At 44.1% G+C, this 20,081-nt stretch overlaps 1 protein-coding gene across 1 annotated transcript in view; it reads right to left on the bottom strand.

Annotated features, from left to right (window-relative positions):
* Nucleotides 1-20,081, bottom strand: part of PTGFRN (prostaglandin F2 receptor inhibitor) — a 78,306-nt gene that overhangs the window by 23,109 nt on the left and 35,116 nt on the right. The window contains exons 4-6 of the mRNA XM_008584521.1: nt 19,767-20,081; nt 14,927-15,307; nt 1,078-1,503 (exon numbers count right to left, since the gene is read on the bottom strand). The exon at nt 19,767-20,081 is cut by the window's right edge and continues 32 nt beyond it. Of these exons, the coding sequence (XP_008582743.1) occupies nt 1,078-1,503; nt 14,927-15,307; nt 19,767-20,081 (1,122 nt within the window). The remainder of the gene's footprint in view (nt 1-1,077; nt 1,504-14,926; nt 15,308-19,766) is intronic.

Genomic DNA, 20,081 nt, shown 5'->3' on the forward strand with positions numbered 1-20,081 from the left:
AAATGGACTACCCTGAGCAAGTGGTCACCCCAGGTACGAGAGAAGTGAAGACACAATGGGAGTGAAGGACAGTGTAAGGGGGCAGGATTGCTGATTCCAGTAGAGTTGAAGAATTGTTGCTGGGGTACCATAAGAAGTGATCTAGAAAGACAGAAAATGTGTTGAGAATAGAATGCTTGAAATTGAGACCATCGAGGTGTTTCAGTTATCAGAAGTAAGACGGTCTAATGTAGTGTATAAGGACTGGAACAGGACAGAGGACAGGATGATTACAGAGAGCAGGACAAAGGTCTGAGAACGAAAGTATTATCTATATTAGGGCTCTCAACCTTGGCTCCACACAAGCATCACCCTGGGCATGTTTAAAAATTCCAGTGCCCAGACTGAGTGTACCTCAGACCAATGAAAACAGAATTCCTGGTGGGACCCAAGCATCAGTATTTTTTAAAGCTCCTAGGGTGATTCCAACTGTGACCCAGTGCTCTACACAGATATTGAAGTTAGCAAGATAGGAGCAGTACTAGAGAGAGTGGCCAAGAAACACCAGCTAACATCTTCAAAGAATGAAGGAGGAGCTAGGAGTCAACGGGTAACAGCATTGAGAGGTGGTGTCTGGTGACATGAGATTTGAAGCTGAACGCTTTTAGGTGTGGGGAAAATACTCTGGAAGCTGTGGTGAGCAGCAGGAGGGCACCTGCCCCACCTCTAGGCCCAGTTATATGAGAGTGTGGGAAGAAAGTGTCACCACTTAAGAGGGCTCTAGGGAAATGGTGTCCTCAGAGAGTGAGGTTAGTAATGTTTAATGGAAGAAAGAGAAAGGAACATTCAGAGAGTAGGTTCAGGAAACAGGAGATTTTGCTGATGACAGTGAGTTCTAGAGGGCCCTCTCTGGGATTTGGGGATAAAAGAGGGGTGGTAGTGAGTCCACACAGGGTGTACAGGGTCGTGCGGTGATTAATGTCCAGGGCATGGATTCCTAGTGTAGGCAAAAACCTACAGGGTAACTGCATCAAAAACACACAGTGGGATGTCTATGCAAAACAAAAAATGGATCATGAATAAGAATAGAGCTCCTACCTTCTGATGCCCAAAATATGTTGACAGGTTTGGAGAAGACATCCTTACTCTTCACCCAGCTGTTGTTCTGCTGTTTGGTCCAGGCAGACACAACACAGTAATAACTGCCCCTGTCTTCCTCTGTAGTCCTTTGGATCCGGAAGTTGAATGTGTCTGCATGCTCTTTAGAGAAAATAAACTCTCCATCCTGGGCCCTTTGCTTGCTCCTCTCTCCGTATTTCAGCGTCCAGTCCCCATCCATGACGGCAAGAAGCTCGCTGGTCAACACATCGTCACTGCGCCGGTTCATCCTGTAGTACCATGAGACCGTGAAACGGACACTCGCCTCCGCACTCTTCATGTCCACGACCCGGCATTCCAGCTCTGTGGGATCGTCTGCAAACCCAGGGACCTTAGAGGCATTCAAGTACACCTGATAGTCTGGTTCTGAGCAAGAGACAGAGAGGCCAGGATAAAAAATAATCAACAGAACAACTTACCAAGAATTAGCAAAAGAAACGAGACAAGTTCTGCACTTGTTCTGACAATTAAATGCCCATCCTACCAACTAAAGAGACAGAAAGCTTTGCATTGGATGGGAAGGATCCTGTAAGAGTGTTCTTGCAAAACTTGTAAAACACAGCCCTCCATATTCCACCCCCTATATTCCACCCCCCAAGAAAACCTCCCAAAGCCAGAATCCAAATGTCCTCAATCAGAGTCTTATCTTTCTGGAGGTTTGGGGTCTGCTGTCAGTATCCCCAGGAGGTTAGAGCCTTCTGAGAAAGATTTCTTAAGCAGCTCAGTGTCCACACTCTACCAAGATTGTCTCTGGAATGCTAAGCAAGCCCATACACCCAGAGCACATTCCAGAACTCGAGACCCATCAACCCCATCACGGCTCAGGTTCCTGCCATCCTTGGCTGTGCCCCAAATTTAAGGCCCTAACATCGTCGTTTCCCCTATATATTCTCCTCACCTTGCTGTTCCTCTGACTTTTTCTGCTAAATCCGTGTTGAGTGGTCGATAAACACCTCCCATCCACAAATGCCCCAAAGCGCATTCTTTTCACCGCCATGCCACATGTAACTCACCCTGCAGTTCTGCCGACCCTGAAGCTGGCTCATTGTGAACCTGGCCCCAGTACAGCCTGCTCACTTGAGAGCACTGTATGTTCCTGCCTGTCCCAAATTGTGACAGGGCTGGAAGAAAGCTAGCGCTCTCCTAGCATCCCCAGCTCTGCCATGGTCTTGTTGTTTTCCACTTGTATAAAACCCCTCCTTCCAAGGTTCACTGCACCAATTTAATCATTCCTGCACTTCCACATTTCTGACCTCACTCGCCCTATGGTCTTCTCCACACTTACCAAAGAACTGGTGTCAGACGCCTGAGTAGCCACCTTTCCTCTCCCCTCTGCCCAGCCCCACGTGCTACCCTCATTACCCAAGGTTCTGCATCACCACAATCTCATGCCACCATGGTGATGTGTTCAGAATGCCCTGCAAACTTCCCTCATTCTTCATCGTCACCTGGGTCTGGGTCCCCAGAGGTAGCACCTTCTCTGTGTTCTCACAGCCATCTATGTACTCTTGTCTATGTACTCTTGATCCCACTCCATGACTGCTCTTTGCTTGAGATCTTATCTCCAAGCTCCAAATACAATGCCTTGTATGCAGCAGGCACTCAACAAATGTTTGCCACCTTAATGCCAAGGCTTTCAGAAAAGGCTACATTTTTCTTCTATAGCACACTGACTTCTAGGAGAAAAGGAATTCTACCTAAACAGAACTTTCCATCTGCCACATCATCTTTATTCCCATCAGCTTGACCAAACAGTTTAGTTTTATTTACCGTTGCTCTTATTTGTGACTCATGCAGATTATAAACTGCTGAGGTCAAGGAACTACTCTTTTGTGACTTACACTTCTAATGAAACTTAGAACATCATGACTTCTCCAAGAATGAGTCAGTGGGCCAAGAAATGGAAAGAACTCAAAACCCTAATTCCCTCAAACATCATCTTCACAAGCCTTTAATTGCTTGTGTCCATCTATGGGAGCACATCCTTCTGTGATGTGGACACTGTGCAAAAATACCACAGGCTGTTGGCACGTCAGGGCTGGAAAGGACCCGAGCAGCCATCCTGCCTCATTTTATAGGTGAGTGTGCTGAGGCTGCTCAGCTGGAGATGTTCTGCCTCCTGGGCAGGGAGCTAACACACCACATGCCACCCACACCAGCAACAATGGACCTCAGGACACATACTACGGACATGTATTTATACCATCATGTGCATAAGACAAGGAATGCTCAAATTACCCCACATTCAGGGCTTCTCATGTTGAACTTTGGATGCAGACCCAAAAGCAACGTGGGTGCAGACCAGGATAACTAAGTTCACCTGACGTGGAAAGGACAGATTTGAACTGGCTGTGCACAGAGCAATACACACCCCTCAGTCCTGTCAGGACCAACCTGGAACACCTCAACCTTCCATGAGCAGCAGCAGTGGCAGACACTACCATGACAATAGCTGCTGCTGATGGAACCTCCCCTGCATTTCAAGCACAACGTGGAAGATCCTTCCTGTGTGTTACCACATTAACCTGAACAACAAACTGTGAGGCAGTAAAGAGCAGTGGCAAAGAGCCAGGGGTCTGGAGCTAGACCATGTTCAAATCCTGGCTATGCCATTTACTTGCTGTGTAACCTTAGGCAGATTACTTAACCTCTCTGATGCCTCACCTGTAAAGACAAGGATAGTAAGTAACAGTAACTACCTCATCATGTTATTGTAAGGATTAAGAGTTAAAATATACATAATAGTGCTTAGTCTGGTGCCTAGTGTGTGTACGTGTGTGTACGTATATGAACATAATGAAGTTTCTTCAAAAATTCATGGAAAAGTAGAATTACAAGATAGCATGAGTCTCTCCATGAACTTTCTGAAGAGCTCTTATACACATATGTACAGACACATGTATATACTTGTGAATTACTATTCGTGGTTCTCATTTCGTATCTGAGGAGACAGAGCTTTAAAGAGGTTAATAACACATGTATGTATAATAAAAAAATATATATATATAAAATAATAATAATAATAATAAAGAGGTTAATAACTTGCCCACACAGCTCAAAAGTGGCACATTTGAACCCAGGGCTGTATCTTTTCTACTACATTTCAAGTACATCCTCATTTCTCAAATGGATCAAATTTACTGTCTTTTAAACTTTGTATTTTGTAAGTACCATTGACTGACATAATGATATTTAGGAACACCAAATGCTGGGCTGGCAATGACACTGCTAAGTTACTGCCACAGGAAATGTGACCTAGAGGACAGCTCCCTATGGGCCATCACCTCAGCCTGACTGACAGGTGCAATCAAAAATGCCATGAAAATACCTGTGGGGACTTCTCTTCTGTCTTCTAACAGATTACAACTCTTTAATAATAAACTCTTCAATCCTTCACAGTTTACTTCCACCCCAAGGATATTCTTCCAAAGTGGCACCTTTTGAAGGCAGTTAGAATTATGATGAAAGATGGCAGATCTTCACTGCAGCACTATTCACAATAGCCAAGATATGGAATCAACCTAAGTGTCCATCAAGGGATGAAAAGATAAAGAAAATGTGGTACAGCAGTTCCCCTTACCCATGGTTTCACTTTGTGGTTTCAGTTACCCGTGGTTAACAGTCTAAAAATATTAAATGGAAAATTCCAGAAATAAACAATTCATAGTTTTAAATCACATGCCGTTCTGACTAACGTGATAAAATCTCATGCTGTCACATGTGGTCCCACCTGGGATGTGATTCATCCTTTTGTCCAACAGATCCATGCTGCAGATGCAGCCACCTTTTAGTCACTTAGTAGCTGTGTCACTCATCAGATTGACTGTCGTGGTATAGCAGTGCTGGTATTCAAGTTACCCTTATTTTACTTAATAATGGCCCAGCGGCACACAGTAGTGATGCTGGTAATTTAGATAAGCCAAAAGAAGCCGTAAAGTGCTTCCTCTAAGTGAAGAGGTGAAAATTCTCAACTTAATAAGGAGAGAAGAAAAATCATAAGCTAAGCTTGCTAAAAACTACAGTAAAAACTGATCTTCTGTTGGTGAAATTATGAAGAAAGAAAAGGAAATTAGCGTTGGTTTTGCTCTCACACTTCAAACTGCAAAAGTTATGACCACAATGCTTCATAACTGCTTAGTTAAGATGGAAAAGGCATTAAATTTGTGGGTGGAAGACACGAACAGAAACGTGTTCTGACAGACGGTGACATGTTGTGCCAGAAAGCACTGAGGGATCCCCTGACATGAGTGACACCAAGCCATTTCCTGCAAGTAAGGGATGGTTACACAGATTCAGGAATAGGTTTGGGCTGAAAAATATAAAAATTACTGGAATGGTTGTGTCTGCCAATTTAACTTTATCACAGGTATGTATACATAGAAGATAACATACTATATGAGGATACTTGAAAAGTTCATGGAAAGATTCATATTATCTTTTAATTCTATTTTTCCAAGAACTTTTTGAAGTACTCATGTATACAGGGGTGGGTACTATCTGCAGTTTCAAGCATCCACTGGGAGTCTTGGAACATACCCTCTGCAAACAAGGGAAGACTACTATACACACACACACACACACACATGTATATATACACACATGTGTATATATACATATATAGTATATATATATACACACACACACATAGTATATATATACATATATAGTATATATACGTACACATACACACACACAATAGAATACAATTCAGCCTTAAAAAAGTAGGAAATCCTGTCATTTGTAATAAAATGGATGAACCCAGAGGACATTATGTTAAGTGAAATAAGTCAGGCACAGAAAGACAAATACTTCATGATCCCACTTACATGTGGAACCTAAAAAAGTTGAAGTCATAGAAGCAGAGACTAAAATGGTGGTTACCAGAGGCTAAGGGCTAGGGAGGGGTGGACATTGGCCAAAGGACACAAATTTTCGGTTAGACAGGAGGAATAAGCTCAGGAGGTCTACTGTAGAAAACGGTGACTACAGTTAACAACGATGCACTGTACACTTGAAAACTGCTTAAAGAGTAGATCTTAAATGTCCTTACCACAAAAAATGATAAGTATGTTAGGTAACAAATATGGTAATTAGCTGATCTGGCCAGTCCACAACATATACATACATCAAAACATCGTGTAATATACCATAAATATATCCAATTTTATCGACTAGAAGAAAAAGAATTGAGAAGCAGTGACTTGACCTAGTAGTGGTTAGACCACAGAACACATGGAGAAGGTAGTCAAAACCAGAGCTTGCTCCAACCACCAAAGCAGCTCTCTCCCCCGCTCCTACTCACACCCCAAAACTCACTCACCCGATATGGTAATTAGCTGATCTGGCCAGTCCACAACATATACATACATCAAAACATCGTGTAATATACCATAAATATATCCAATTTTATCGACTAGAAGAAAAAGAATTGAGAAGCAGTGACTTGACCTAGTAGTGGTTAGACCACAGAACACATGGAGAAGGTAGTCAAAACCAGAGCTTGCTCCAACCACCAAAGCAGCTCTCTCCCCCGCTCCTACTCACACCCCAAAACTCACTCCCCCGATATTAGACCCCAGCCAGTCCCCTGCTGTGGCCCCAGCTCTGCCTTAGGCCCCCAGACCCAAGCACTAGTGCAGAGCTGAGTTCTAGGCATCCTGACTGGGTTCCTTCGTGACAGCTCAAGTGTAGCACGTTCATAACCTAATTGACGCCTCACCCGCCTCTGCCAAGACACACATACACACAAACACACAGCCAAAACCCCGCTCCAAACAAGCGCAGCCAGCTCCTCCTCCCATCTTTCCAATGACTGTTCCTGTTACCACATTCCCGCCATCACTCTCCAGGTCATCTCAGCATGAGACATGTGCCCTCTCCAATTCTCCCTCTTCCCTTCTGTCTCTCCACTCTGAGTTCCTAAGTCACACATTCTACCTCCTCAGTGTCCCTTCCATTTCTCCTTTCCCCAGACCTGATGCACAGTAGGTACTCTATACATCCTTATGAATAAAGGTGAAAACCTCATGAACAATACCCTCGTCCTGGCCCTGCCTCTAGCCAAGACTATAATAACCATCTCCCGACATCACCTCCCGGCTGACACAACTGCCAGCTTAACTATGCAGAAAACCACCCGTGGCTTTTGCTCTCACCTACCGAGTTAAGAACATGATCCCCAGCCGGGCATTCAAGGGCCGCTACCATGTGAACCCAGCCCCACTACCCACTGCCTTCTTGACTACTTTCAGACAATACCTCTCACCATTCCCTAGTTACTCCTACACTTGCGGTGTCTCTTGCCTTCCTTCCCCCTGTTCCCTCTGCTTCAGCACTTGGGACATCTGCTCAGTAAGTTGTTGAAGAAATGACGAACAGATCCTCCTGTTCTACTCCATCCTCCACCCTGAAATGGATCTGTTTAAATCCTAAGTATCCAAACGTAGAGAAATGAGAGTACAAGGGAGCTCCAAACTGTGGATCTAGTTATAGGAATTCCAGCCTGGCAGGAGAAAAAAATCTCTTCATTGATTTCAACGGTCGGTCTCCCCATACTCTGCTAAAATGAACCTTAGGCCCCAGAAAAGGAGGCCTCAGCTTTAAAGCAAAGACAGACAAAAATAGCGTGGATTCTTGGCTTGTGAACTTACAAGGTGCAGGTTCATTTGACCTATCCACCACCTCTGTAGGTCAACTTTAGACTTACACTCCTAGAGGAGATATGATTCTATTATGTCAGAATGGTAAGAGTATGGATGGATTCTTATTTCTTTTTTGATTCGGTGCATGTGTAGAAATTGTCCTTTAATGTTGTTTTACAATTTTAAAAATGATTTGCAGAGATTGTGCCTTTCCTCAAGGCCCATCATGCACATACCTCTTCTGTGTAGGTTCTCCTACTTAACACAGAATACCTCCTTTGAACACACTCAGCATGTCACACCTCTACTTCTTCAACAAAAGTTCACAGAGATCCTACCACCGGCCAGGCTCCCTGCAATGATTTTATTTGAACATTGCCTTGAACTTTGGATATCGTATGTAGGACCTATGGGCTTTCTATAGGACTTTTCCCAGGGCGAGGGACTTCCTACTTCATTCATTTGCACGTGCTAGGCATGCAATGTCTTGTACATAAAAGATATTAACATACTTGCTGAGTAAAACTTAATTTAATATTTTGCATGAAAATGCTCATTTTTGGCGAAAGCATTTTACCACTGATTACCGCTACATTCTGCTTGATCTCATCAAGAAATCAGTTAAGAATGCAATGGTGGTTATGCTTAAAAAATGCTTATCAGTTAAAGATGCATACTAAAGTATTTAACAGGGAAATGACGTGATGTCTGGGATATGCTTTATATTCTTCCAGAAGTGTGTGTGTGTGTGTGTGTGTGTGTGTGTGTGTGTGTGTGTGTGTGTGTGTGTGTGTGTGTGTGTGTGTGTGTGTGTGTGTGTGTGTGTGTGTGTGTGTGTGTGTGTGTGTGTGTGTGTGTGTGTGTGTGTGTGTGTGTGTGTGTGTGTGTGTGTGTGTGTGTGTGTGTGTGTGTGTGTGTGTGTGAAGGGAAGAGAAATGAAATAAGATAAGCAAAATATTGATAATTGCTAAAGAAGTTGGAGGTTGGAGGTTATTTCTTCTACTGTGAATATCTGCAAATTTCTATTTTTAAAAGTAAAAACAAACAACAACCAACACTGTGTAAGTTCTTGCACAGAATACTGAGGCCAGGGTAAGCATGATGTCACTAACATCCTGAGAAGCAGGGGTCTGCTCCCTATTCTGGATCCCAGGACAATGTCTTTTCATGTGTATACCATCTCCAGAGCTACTGACATTTAAAAGAGTGACTTCCCCCCAAAAGAAAGACTTTTTTCTTCTTAAATATGGGTCATTAAACTCCTCTGTTACAATTTTCAAAACAATGAAATACTTTCAGAATCATTGGCTAATTTGTTAAAAAAAATTTGTGCCTACTGTGTGCAGAGAACTGATTTAGAGGTTTTCACATAGAATACTTCCTTTTACTCTCACAACAATTCTACAAGGAAGGTATTATTATCCCCATTTTACAGTAATAATGACAACATCTGGCATTTACTGAGGGCTTCCTATATGCCAGGCTCCACGCCACATACTTTCCTTACATTTTCACTTAATGTTCATAACAACTAATGAGATTGGTACTATTTTCATGTACATTCCCAAATGAAAAACAAAAACTAAAAAAAGCACAAACAAAGCCCAGAGGGGGTAAGTTAGAAGATTAAGGTCTTGCATGGTGTGTGAGAGCAGAATCGCAGGAGAGGCTTTGGCTCTATGGCCTGGCTCCCACTACAACCAAATTGCACCATCTCATCACACACCCAGGTTATTAATACTCTCAAAGCTTGCTACATCCCAGAAGACAAGAGTGATGGTAAGAGCTGAGGCACTAATCCTGAGCAGTGTACTGCAGGGCCATGTTCTAATACCCCCTCTGAACCTTAGTAACTTGGTACAGCTAATGAGAGGAATGGGTTGCACGTGTCAGTTGGAAGAAACACGAAGGAGTGCCCTCTCTGCTGATGAAGTGGTTTTATTATCTTCAACTGGGCAGGTGCTTTACAGGCAGCCGAGCATACTGACCAATCATCAAAGAGGTGCCAATTAAATATTACCTAACATTTAAACAGCTATAAATAAGGAGCTATTGTGTGTGGCGGGGGTGGAGAGGCACTTTACCCCACCTTAGCCGAACTGTTATTAAGAACCATTATTACGAGGATGTATTCAGCACTAGCCATTTCAGAGCAATAACAATAATATCTCACTCCTCCCGGAGAATGAGAAGTGAATTACCAGATTTGGGGGGTGGGGGGGACAGGAAAGGGGCTGGGTGTGGTCAGCTCCACCCCTTTCCCTAGCTCCTCTTGGGAGCAGCTTCTTCCAGGACACACATATTCCTAGTCCTCCATGCTGGGCTCCTCCACACCCTCAGACACACTCCTACATGTTAACTGGTTAAGAAACTTGATGGTGTTCCTCAAACACTAATAAATCACCATCATCACCACCAAGAAAATTCATTGAGCACTCAAGTGCCAAGCACTGTGCTAAGCATTAGCCTATTAAACTAAGAAAACCAAAGCTTAGAAATGTTCACATCCAAGACAACATACCTAGGATGTGGTGGAGCAGGACTCAACACAGCTCTCCCTGACTCCAACACTTGGCCACACGCTCCTCTGCCTTCAGGGATAATCCTCGACAGACAGCTGATAATAGTTACCCTTAAAAAACCTACAGATCTGGGCCTACCCCGTGGCTCACTCGGGAGAGTGCAGCGCTGGGAGCGCTGCGACGCTCCTGCCACGGGTTCGGATCCTATATAGGGATGGCCGGTGCACTCACTGGCTGAGCGCGGTCACAAAAAAGGACAAAAAAAAAACCAAAACCCTACAGATCTAAATCTTATCTTCTATAGTTCTGAAGTTCCTACCAAGTACTTAGCAGATTAACAGCTCCTTTTAAAGAAAAATAATTACCTTCCTTGCTGGCACACTGCTGGAAGAGGGGACAGTCCTACAGAGGGAAAGAATGCAAATCAGGTTCTTAAGACTGAACAGCAGAACTCAGCTGTGCCTCCTCCCGCTCTTCTATCCAAAGCCCATGGAACCTCCTCCAATTAACACCACGGAAGTCTGGTACTTGGGGCAGAGAGCTCAACCGTGAACTGATTAGTATCCAGCTCTTGCCAAGGCCTCTTTAAGGCATCTGATAGCAGAAGGAGGAGGCTTAATGTGCAGATTAACTAGCCATTCCACTAGATTCTCTAAGTTTTAGCCATATACTAAATTGGATCAACACAAAGCAACATTTGTCCCCACAGAAATCTGGCTTTTTACAGAAACTCCTTCACACACTTAAGATTTATGCACTCAGCTTTTACACAGGGTGGATATAAGAAGCATCCATTTAAACAATCATTTAGGGCCTTTTGTAAAAGAACAGTTGAAAGCACTGTGCATTATGTTACCCAATGCCCCTGAAGTGAAAAAGCACGTGATAAATTCAGTGCCAAGAAAAAGTTTGTCTCTGAGTTTGTTTTCCTTCCTCAGAGGAGAGCTGTGTAATCACATCTCTTTCTGTCTCAGCCCCTCAAAACTTTAGAGGCAAATTCAGAGCTCAAATGCAGTAACTAATTTGTCCCAACCACCTTGCAATATATATTCTTTGATTTTTTTTTTTACCCCTTTTGATCTTGCTTCATTTTGCAAGCCAACTTAAATCTTTTTTTACCCCCCTTCAAAGTAGGACATAATTCTTAAGTAAAAATCATCCTGGTCCTCCAGACTGCTGCAAGTGCTCTTGGACCTGCCAGGCCCATCCACGTCCCTCCCCTGATGTCTTCCTTGTTAACACAATGGAACGCGAAGAGACTCCAATCAGCTCCCACCCACCTACCTTGCTCGGTGCACCACCCCACACAGAGGAGGACAAGAATTGCCCAGCTTCTAGGATGCTGTGCTGTGGAGCTTCAGGAGGGAAGCTGATTCCCAAGGCCAAAAATGTTTCCACATAAGATGACAACACTTGGGAAAGACTTGACCCTGGGCCATAATTCTCTCCAAATCATCCTAAACATCTTTTTTGAAGTAAAAGAAAGAAGTATTAACTGCTGTGGTAGATTCTATTTTCCAGAGATGGCTGCAGCATTTCCCATCCCACGTGTCCTTCTGCAAAGTGACCTTGCTCCCATTAAGGGGGGTCTTTTACTACTCTCTCATTAAAGGGGTATCTTTCTCCACCCTCTTTGAATTTGAGTGGACTCTGGATGGCTTTGACCAATGGAAAAGAGTGGAAGTGATACTGCACTGGTCTTATACATATACCAACTTTTTTTTTTTCCTTTTTGTCTTTTTTACTGACCGGTAACGGGATCGCAACCCTCGGTGTCGCACCCGTACCGGGGACCGGCAACGGGATCGCAACCCTCGGCGTTGCGCCCGCACCGCGCTCAGCCAGTGAGCGGGAACCGGTCTCCACATGGGATCCGAACCCTCGGCGGGAGCACCACCACGCTCCCAAGCGGCGCACTCTCCAGTGCGCCACCAGGCCGGCCCTACATATACCAACTTTTAACTGGTCTGGCAACTTCCACTTCCTGCCTTTGGAAGGCAGCTGTCACATAAAAAATGTGACTATCCTGAGAAGTCTGTGCTGTAAGAAGCCTAAGCCACATGGAGAGGGCATCGAATGAGATGCACGTGGGGAGACAGAGGCCCAGGTGCATGGTGACATATGCATGAGAAAGCCATCTGGAAGGGGACTCCCAGCCCTGGCTGCCCATCCATCACCATGTGTATCACAGATGAACCCTACTGAGTCCTTCCCTAATTCCTGACCCTCAAGATCGTAAGCAAAATAAAAAATAGTGGTTTTCAGATGGGGATGGGGGTGGTACCTGACTCACAGGATTATTGTAACAAATATTTAATGCATGTAAAGTCCTTAGACCAATGACTAGCACACAGTAGGTGCTCAATAAATGGTAATTATATTCTTAATCTGTCAAGTAACAACACTGAGTTTTGTGTCATACCTGCATGGGGAACCCACTTTCTCAAGAACTCGTCTGTGTCAACATTCCATAGTCACATGACCTAAGATGACACATATAAATAGAGTACTTGGCTGGTCACCTGTCTTCCTTGACTACTTCTCAGATACCTCATACAGCCCCCCAGTCGCATCTGGTAGTGCATCTGCAGGCACACATCTGCATGTTACACACCTAGAGACAACCATATAGCGTCAGACCTGGCCCATCAGTTCTGGGCAGAGAATGAGTTGGGAGGTCTTGAAGAAAGGTCTGATGCTGTGCTCATGCCCGACCCACCTCCTGACAAGTGTCCAAGCAGCTGTAATGATGTGAGGCACAGGGAAGGAGGAAATGATTTAAGAAGAAGAAAGAAGAACATAGTCTTTTTTTTATACCTCTTATACTCCCAGAAGGTTTCCTTTTGTACAAACATCTGAATATTCTATGAGCTGAACATTACAGCTTTGCAATTTTTGTTTTCCTATGCACATATTTTAACATAATCCATGTGTTGGTACTGGTTTATTTACCCATTCAGCCAATATTTATTGAGTGCCCATTATGTGCAAAGCGCTGGGGAAGGTGCAGGGTCTACAGACATTAGCATCAGTCAGGGAGAAGCACACTGGCGACTTTCACAACAATGGTGCTGGCACTCTGCAGGAAAACAAACGGCAGGATCCTTAGGATAATAACTGAGCCTTTTTCACAATTTAGTCTCTTTATTTCTTGTCACTCTCTGGAGAACACAGCCAACAAATCCCTTCCAGTTAAAAGAGCCCATTCCCTCCCAAAGCTCCCTTCCAGTTGTCTGACAGTCCCTGCATCTCCCCCTGGGTATGCCGGGATCAATGCACGAGCACTTCAAAGAAGCCCTCAAATTGGAGTGCAGGCAGCACTTTCAAAAAAAAAAAGAAAGAAAGAAAGAAAGAAAAATCCTCGAGCTGGGATTCAGACATTGGAGGGGAACAGGGAGCCAGTGCTGGGATCTGACAGCACCACACGATGCACTGAGGATCAGAGCTACGAGACAAATTCAGCTCCAGAGATGAAAAACCTTCTTTTGGTGCTAACAACATCTGTTTTATTTTGAAGGTTGCTAAGGAGAGTTCTAGCTGGGCCAACATTGTTCCAGTTCAGTACTTCATACTGAGTTTCTTGCACAGGATTCAGATGGCAGGAATAAAAGCTCACCAGATAAGCCTGCTCCTTTACTTCAGATATCAAAGGATCACTTTGCTAACAGGGATGACTAACACCCTGCCTAGTCTCAATCAAAATTGAACTGTCCCTTCTCCTTACTCTTATTACTCTTCTTCTCTCTGCCCCTGTCCCCACTTGCCAACTTCTTGTCTTTGCCAAATAAAGGCTTACTAGGGAGAAATAGACAGTGAATATGCCACTAACCCAAGAGAAGATTTTAATGCAGAGATAAGGAAGAGCTAAATATGAGTTCGGGTCATGGTGGGAAGATGTTTAGCATCAGACAAAGGAGCAAAGGATTTCCTTGCTTTTAAAGATCTGTTTTGCCTCCTAATAATCAGAGCAATGCCAAATGCCTTCCTCAGGGCTCAAGGCACTCATAGAAGAGTAGAAAGATCAAGCCCACACAGAAAAGAATCTGACAGGTAGGCCTGTCTCACCTCATAACAGTGGTGGCAGGAAGTGAATTATACCCGGGATGAAGAGCCTGGGGAAGCAGGAAGGCCCCTATGTGTAACTGGTCTCTGCAAATAAAATCATTTTTGGATTCCAAGGTATTATGTGGAAAAAACACTTTCCATTAACCGAAGGAATCCTCTTTCTGCACTGGGGTTTGGAAAAGCACCAGCTCCTGCCAGGGAGCACCTAGGATTCTAGGAAAAGGGCAGGAAGAATGGCAGCGTTCTCCCTCCAACAAAGATCCATTTCAAAGAGCCATTCAGCAGCACCCGACCCTGCAAATCTCAACAACAAAAGGAAACTATATCCTCTCAAATGAGGGTATTGAGACAACTGAGGCCACATTATCTAAACATTTCCCTTGCCTGCCAGATTCTATTTCAGTTTTGCTTTCACCCCCAGCTTGGGATCTATCCGGGCTAAAGTATGCTTGAACAAAATAAAGAATGCCAAAATAGTGCAGAACACAGAGCCCTGACTTCTCCAGATATCTCACAGGCATTAAGCTGGAGAGGCCAAGAGCTGCTCTCCAAACCACTCACCGAGCCAGGTCACACCCACACTGGCTGGGGCTGACATGGCCTCTGCCACCTTGTGCCAGCTCCTGTTGTGTCCGGGTGCCCAGAGCGACACGTGGCAGAAATAGTAGCCAGAGTTTTCTTTGCTAACATCTCGAACCAATAAATGGTAGGAGCGTGCATCCACATGACTCAAAGCAATGTGAGGGGAGCTGTGCACCAGGGAATCACGGTCCAGCCGTGCCAACACATGGAGGCCAGGCAAGGTGCTGTCAGGAGTCCTGCTGAAGTACCACGTCACCTCGGGCCGGATGTCATCCGATCGGTCTGTTGTGATGTTGCAGGTCAGGTCCAGTTCCTTTCCTTCAGTCACAGACACATTCCTGGCCACGGCCGCTTGTACAGCTTGAAAAATAAAAACAAATACATCTAGATAGTCTGGATTATATTTGTCCCTTCCACCCTCCCATTTCTTTCTCACTCCCTGCCTCTTGTTAGATCATCTCCTTTTAAGTTCTTACCTGTGGCATTAAAGTTAGAAGGCTTTGTACAGTTGTAAGTGCTTCAGAAACATATAATGAATAAATGAATGAAACATACCACTTTTCTTTTTATTTAATGAAAACAATAACAGTGGAAAACATTTATATACCTTTACTATGTGCCACGCAGTGTTCTGAGTGCTTTATAAATAATCCTTAAAACAACCCTAAGAGTTAGATACTATTTCTATCCTCACTTTACTGATAAGGAAACTAAAGCTTAGAGAGGTTCAGTAACTTTCCCAAGGTCACACAGCTATGTAGCAGAGTTAGGATTCAAATCTAGGGTGTCTGCCTCTAGGAACTCTGCTCTTAACTGTTAATGCTATTGTTTCATAAGAAGTCTGCTGATCATTGCAAAACTAAAACTATATTTTGTCCACGTACATGATAAAACTTGGGTGATTTTAAAGGAAAAAGACAACCTAGTTCTGACTGGTACATACTGTCAAGTCTTCAAATGGTAATGTACTCAGAGTATCATTTATTTCATTTATATCATTTTGGGTAGACATACCTACCCAAATGTCAAGCATAAAACATATATTTTAAAACCAAAACACAACAATCTTTGGAATATCCATACTATTGCCCTCTCTCTTTTGTGTGTGGATAACTAAAAGAAGACTATATTTAGAGGAAGCACTGAAGTATTTGGTGTCACAGACCCAAGGCAGATCTAGTTTCAGCTTTCTCCTGTCAAAGCTTTTACATGGGAACATTTTACTCTCTTCAGGGGATTTTTAAAAAGAAGTTGAACATCTGTAATCAGAGTAGAAAAACAATCATCTCTTGATAATGTTCTGGGAACAATTACTTAAAGATGATAAAAAGCCAACACCTCCCAGGGGATTCAACTGGAGTCATAGCCCTGGCCTTCTAGCAAGAGTCGCTTAGCATCAACTGCTATCTCCAGTAAGCTCAGGGACAAAGGCTGGTGCCCAGCTCAGAAAAGACCCAACCCCAAAGCCCATACCCTTCAGCATAAATCACTTCCATATCAATATTCCAAATCCTGACAATATTTCAAACAAATATTCCAAGCCAAGCTCAAGATCCATTTGAGAGAAGACAGAAAATGAGGTGGATTTAGCATAGGTTGAGTATCCCTCATCTGAAATGCTTGAGGCCAGGTATTTCGGATTTCAGATTTTTTCAGATTTTGTAATATTTGCAGAATACATACCCAGTGGAGCACCCCTGATCCAAAATATCTGAAATCTAAAATGCTGCAACAAGCATTTCCTTTGAGCATCACGTAAGTACTCAAAAAGTTTTGGATTTGGGGGCATTTTGAATTTCAGATTTTTGAATTTGTGATACTCAACCCGTATTAGAAAAAGGAATTTAAAAGTCCAATTTCTCCCTCCACCCACTCTCCAAATTCTCACTCCTCCATCACCCCTTTAAAGGGGCCAAAAGTAACTTGAAGGTATCAGGAAACTTCCTCGCCGCGCTGGATCTGTGGTGTGAACCACCCCACACACAACACGTGTGGTCAGAAATCCTGGAATCCTGCTAGAGACACCAAAGACAACTCAGGAGGCAACGGGTCAGCGAAGGAGTACTCAATACGCAACTGTGAACTACATGGACAGAGAAAATGGATTTTTGAGTTCTAGAAATATTAGCAGAACGTCTTTTCAACTGTGCAGTTCACTTTGTAATTTTCTCTGTGCAAATGACTAAATATTTTGTCATATCACTAACCATAGGTTCCCACCCATTCTGGATTTGGGGGTTTACTGCTGGAAGACAGGATGGAGCAGGCTGAAGAGAAAAAAAAAAAAAACTGGTTCTAAGAATTTGTGATGCAATGGGAGACCTCAGACAAAGCCTACTGTGGTGCAGGCTTTCTCCACTGAATATAACAGAATCCACAAATTAGACACCAAGATTTGCGTCAACCAGGCCACTCCTATGATAAGAGGGGTAGGGAGAGTGGAGATATTGCCACACAGGTATCATGGCTTTGTTGTTTAAGAGACTTCGTGCCATTATCATAAAAATGCAATAAGAATATATAAGCAGCCAGCTATGGATAGTGCAGGTATTGACAAGAAAGGAAAGACCGTCACTCTAGTGTGGTGGCTCCTAACCTGGGATCCACAAAGAGAATTTAGAGAGTGTCTGTGAACTTGAAGGGGAAAAAAATTCATGTTTATTTTTGTTAACCTGTACCCGAAATACAGCATCTCTTCCCATTGTGAGCACCAAATCAGCATAGTATTACCTGTCCCTGGGACTCTGTCCCCAATAAAAATCACAGATACTTTCATATCACATTATAGTTGTTGCAGACATCCTGAAATATTTATATTCATTGCTACTTAGAAATTACAGTAGTTTTTAGGCCTACCACAATATTTTTTAAATTATTAATTATTAATGCATTAATAAAGAAGCACAAAATTACTACAAAACAAATTTGTTTAAAAAATATTTTAATAGGGCTGGCCCATGGCTCACTTGTGAGAGTGTGGTACTGATAACACCAAGGCCTTGGGGTTTGGATCCCTATATAGGGACGGCCGGTTAGTTCATTTGGAGAGCGTGGTGCTGACAACACCAAGTCAAGGGTTAAGATCCCCTTACCAGCCATCTTTTAAAAAACATTTTTTTTGATAACTTTTTCAATATAATTGTTTTCCTCTGCTATCTCATATATTATATTTTATGAATTTAAACACAATAATTCTGAGAAAGGGTCTGTGGGCTTCAAAAGATTGCCAAAGAGGTCCATGGCACAAAAAAGATTATAAACCCCCAGTCTCAGGTGAGAGCCAGATGTTATTACTTGCCTAATAGGTTCAGAGTGTTCAAGGCCTATAACTAGACACTGTGCGTTTTGTGGTGTGTTTAAATTAAAAAAACACCTTTATGATTGAAATTCCTGCATAAAAAGGTAACTTGCTGCAAAGCTGAAACTCTTAAACCTTCTGCCTCATTAAGATAGTTGTTTCATGCAAACTCAATATCTACAGGTTTCTTAAGGCCAATTCTAGCCAGATCACCTCTGATAGGGAAGGGGACCTGAGTCCATCTGGATGAAAAGTGATTTCTGAAGCCAGTGGAACCAAGACTGACTGTGACAGGGCAGCTCCTCTTCTCGATGGCCACAGTCACTGAAGAACCTCAGTCCTGCTGCTTACCACCCACTTTGAGCAAATCCATCTCCCGTGTGGTAGTTTAAATGCAAAGTAAACTGCTCAGGACAATGCAGCCTGCAGAGACAAAATACTCCTTGTGCGTAGTTTCCTGTTTTGCTTCCCACATGAGCAACAGAGTGACAACGCACTCATATTCATGCTCAGGAAATGAATCCAGCCAAGGTCTTCCCAGTTTAAAAAACAGGAGGGAGCAGCAACAGCAGCAAAGTAGTCTGAGATCTGAAGATGTCAGACTCCCAGAAAACTAAGTACCTCTCTACATCCCCAGCAATGACATTACCCTGCAGTGGTCTCTTTACACTTTGTCTCTGCTAAAGCCTAGGGCTCCACAGGGTCTGGGAACAAGCCTCAAGGACCTCAGGCCTCAGGGCCCAGCACAGAGCTGAGCACATGGTACTTTCTCTACTGATGCTTGTTGGACAGTGAGTCAGCAACTGCTTTTCTTTTACTTTTATGTATTTCCTAAAATGCATTTGGTATTTTCTTAATTACTTCTGTAGTTGGAGGGGGGGGTTAAAAAAAAAAAAGGCTGATTCACAGACAACAGGAGAAAGGACTTCCTGTATAGACTCCAGGGCTGGATGCTCCTGGGGTATATACATGACGTAGAAAAGCAAGAAGCGGCCCAGCCCTAAAGAGCTCCTCATCTAACAAGGGATGGCGTACCTGAGGGGGCCTTAAAGGTATACCTAGAGGATCCAAGTTTGGGGGGGAGCTAGATGCACATCCCCAGTAGCTGTGGAGAAAGACAGATCCAGGGACTCAGGAAACAGCAACCAAGATAAAGCAGGGTGTGGGCAGCTCCACCCCAAAGCCCCTCTGAACACCAGGCTGGCCATCACTCTGGTGGAAGGACTCCTGACCTTCACCTCTGAGTCAAAGAATTGCCCTAGTGTATGCTGCAGCTTCGCATGGGTACACATCCAGATGAAAGCAGCTACAAAGCAAAACCGCAGGTATATAGCACAAAACAAATGTGCTCCTCCCAAACTGTCAACACCACCCTCCTCCCTTCACCCCCAAAGGCAGGCCTCACTGAGAAGCAGCCACAGTTCTCCTAAGAGAGGGATGGGGTTACCAGCCGAATCTTTTACACGAACACTGGTCACAGTGCACGGCACAGTGTATAAAACATCATTTCCAGAAGCTCACCTGTTGGCTGGATCACCACGGTGGCAACTTCCACGGCCTTTTCTTGGATTTCCTGCCAGTTGCCCTGCTCTGCGATCCACTCGCTGACCACACACCTGTAGGAGCCCTGGTCGGCGGACAGGGCCCGGGACACGGAGAGGCGGTAGGCGTCGCTGGCCACGGTGTCGAGGCGCACGTCCCCGCTGTGGTAGCGCTGCTCGTAGCCGGGGCCCGGGCGGAACCTGCCCTCGTGGGTGAGGGCGAGCACGCTCCGGCGGGCGGGGCCGCGGTGCAGCTCCCACAGCAGCGCCACGTGCGTGTGCAGCGGCGAGGCGC

This window comes from Galeopterus variegatus, unplaced genomic scaffold (genome assembly GCF_000696425.1).
Source record: "Galeopterus variegatus unplaced genomic scaffold, G_variegatus-3.0.2 Scaffold3297, whole genome shotgun sequence".
In the NCBI taxonomy this organism is placed as follows: domain Eukaryota; kingdom Metazoa; phylum Chordata; class Mammalia; order Dermoptera; family Cynocephalidae; genus Galeopterus; species Galeopterus variegatus.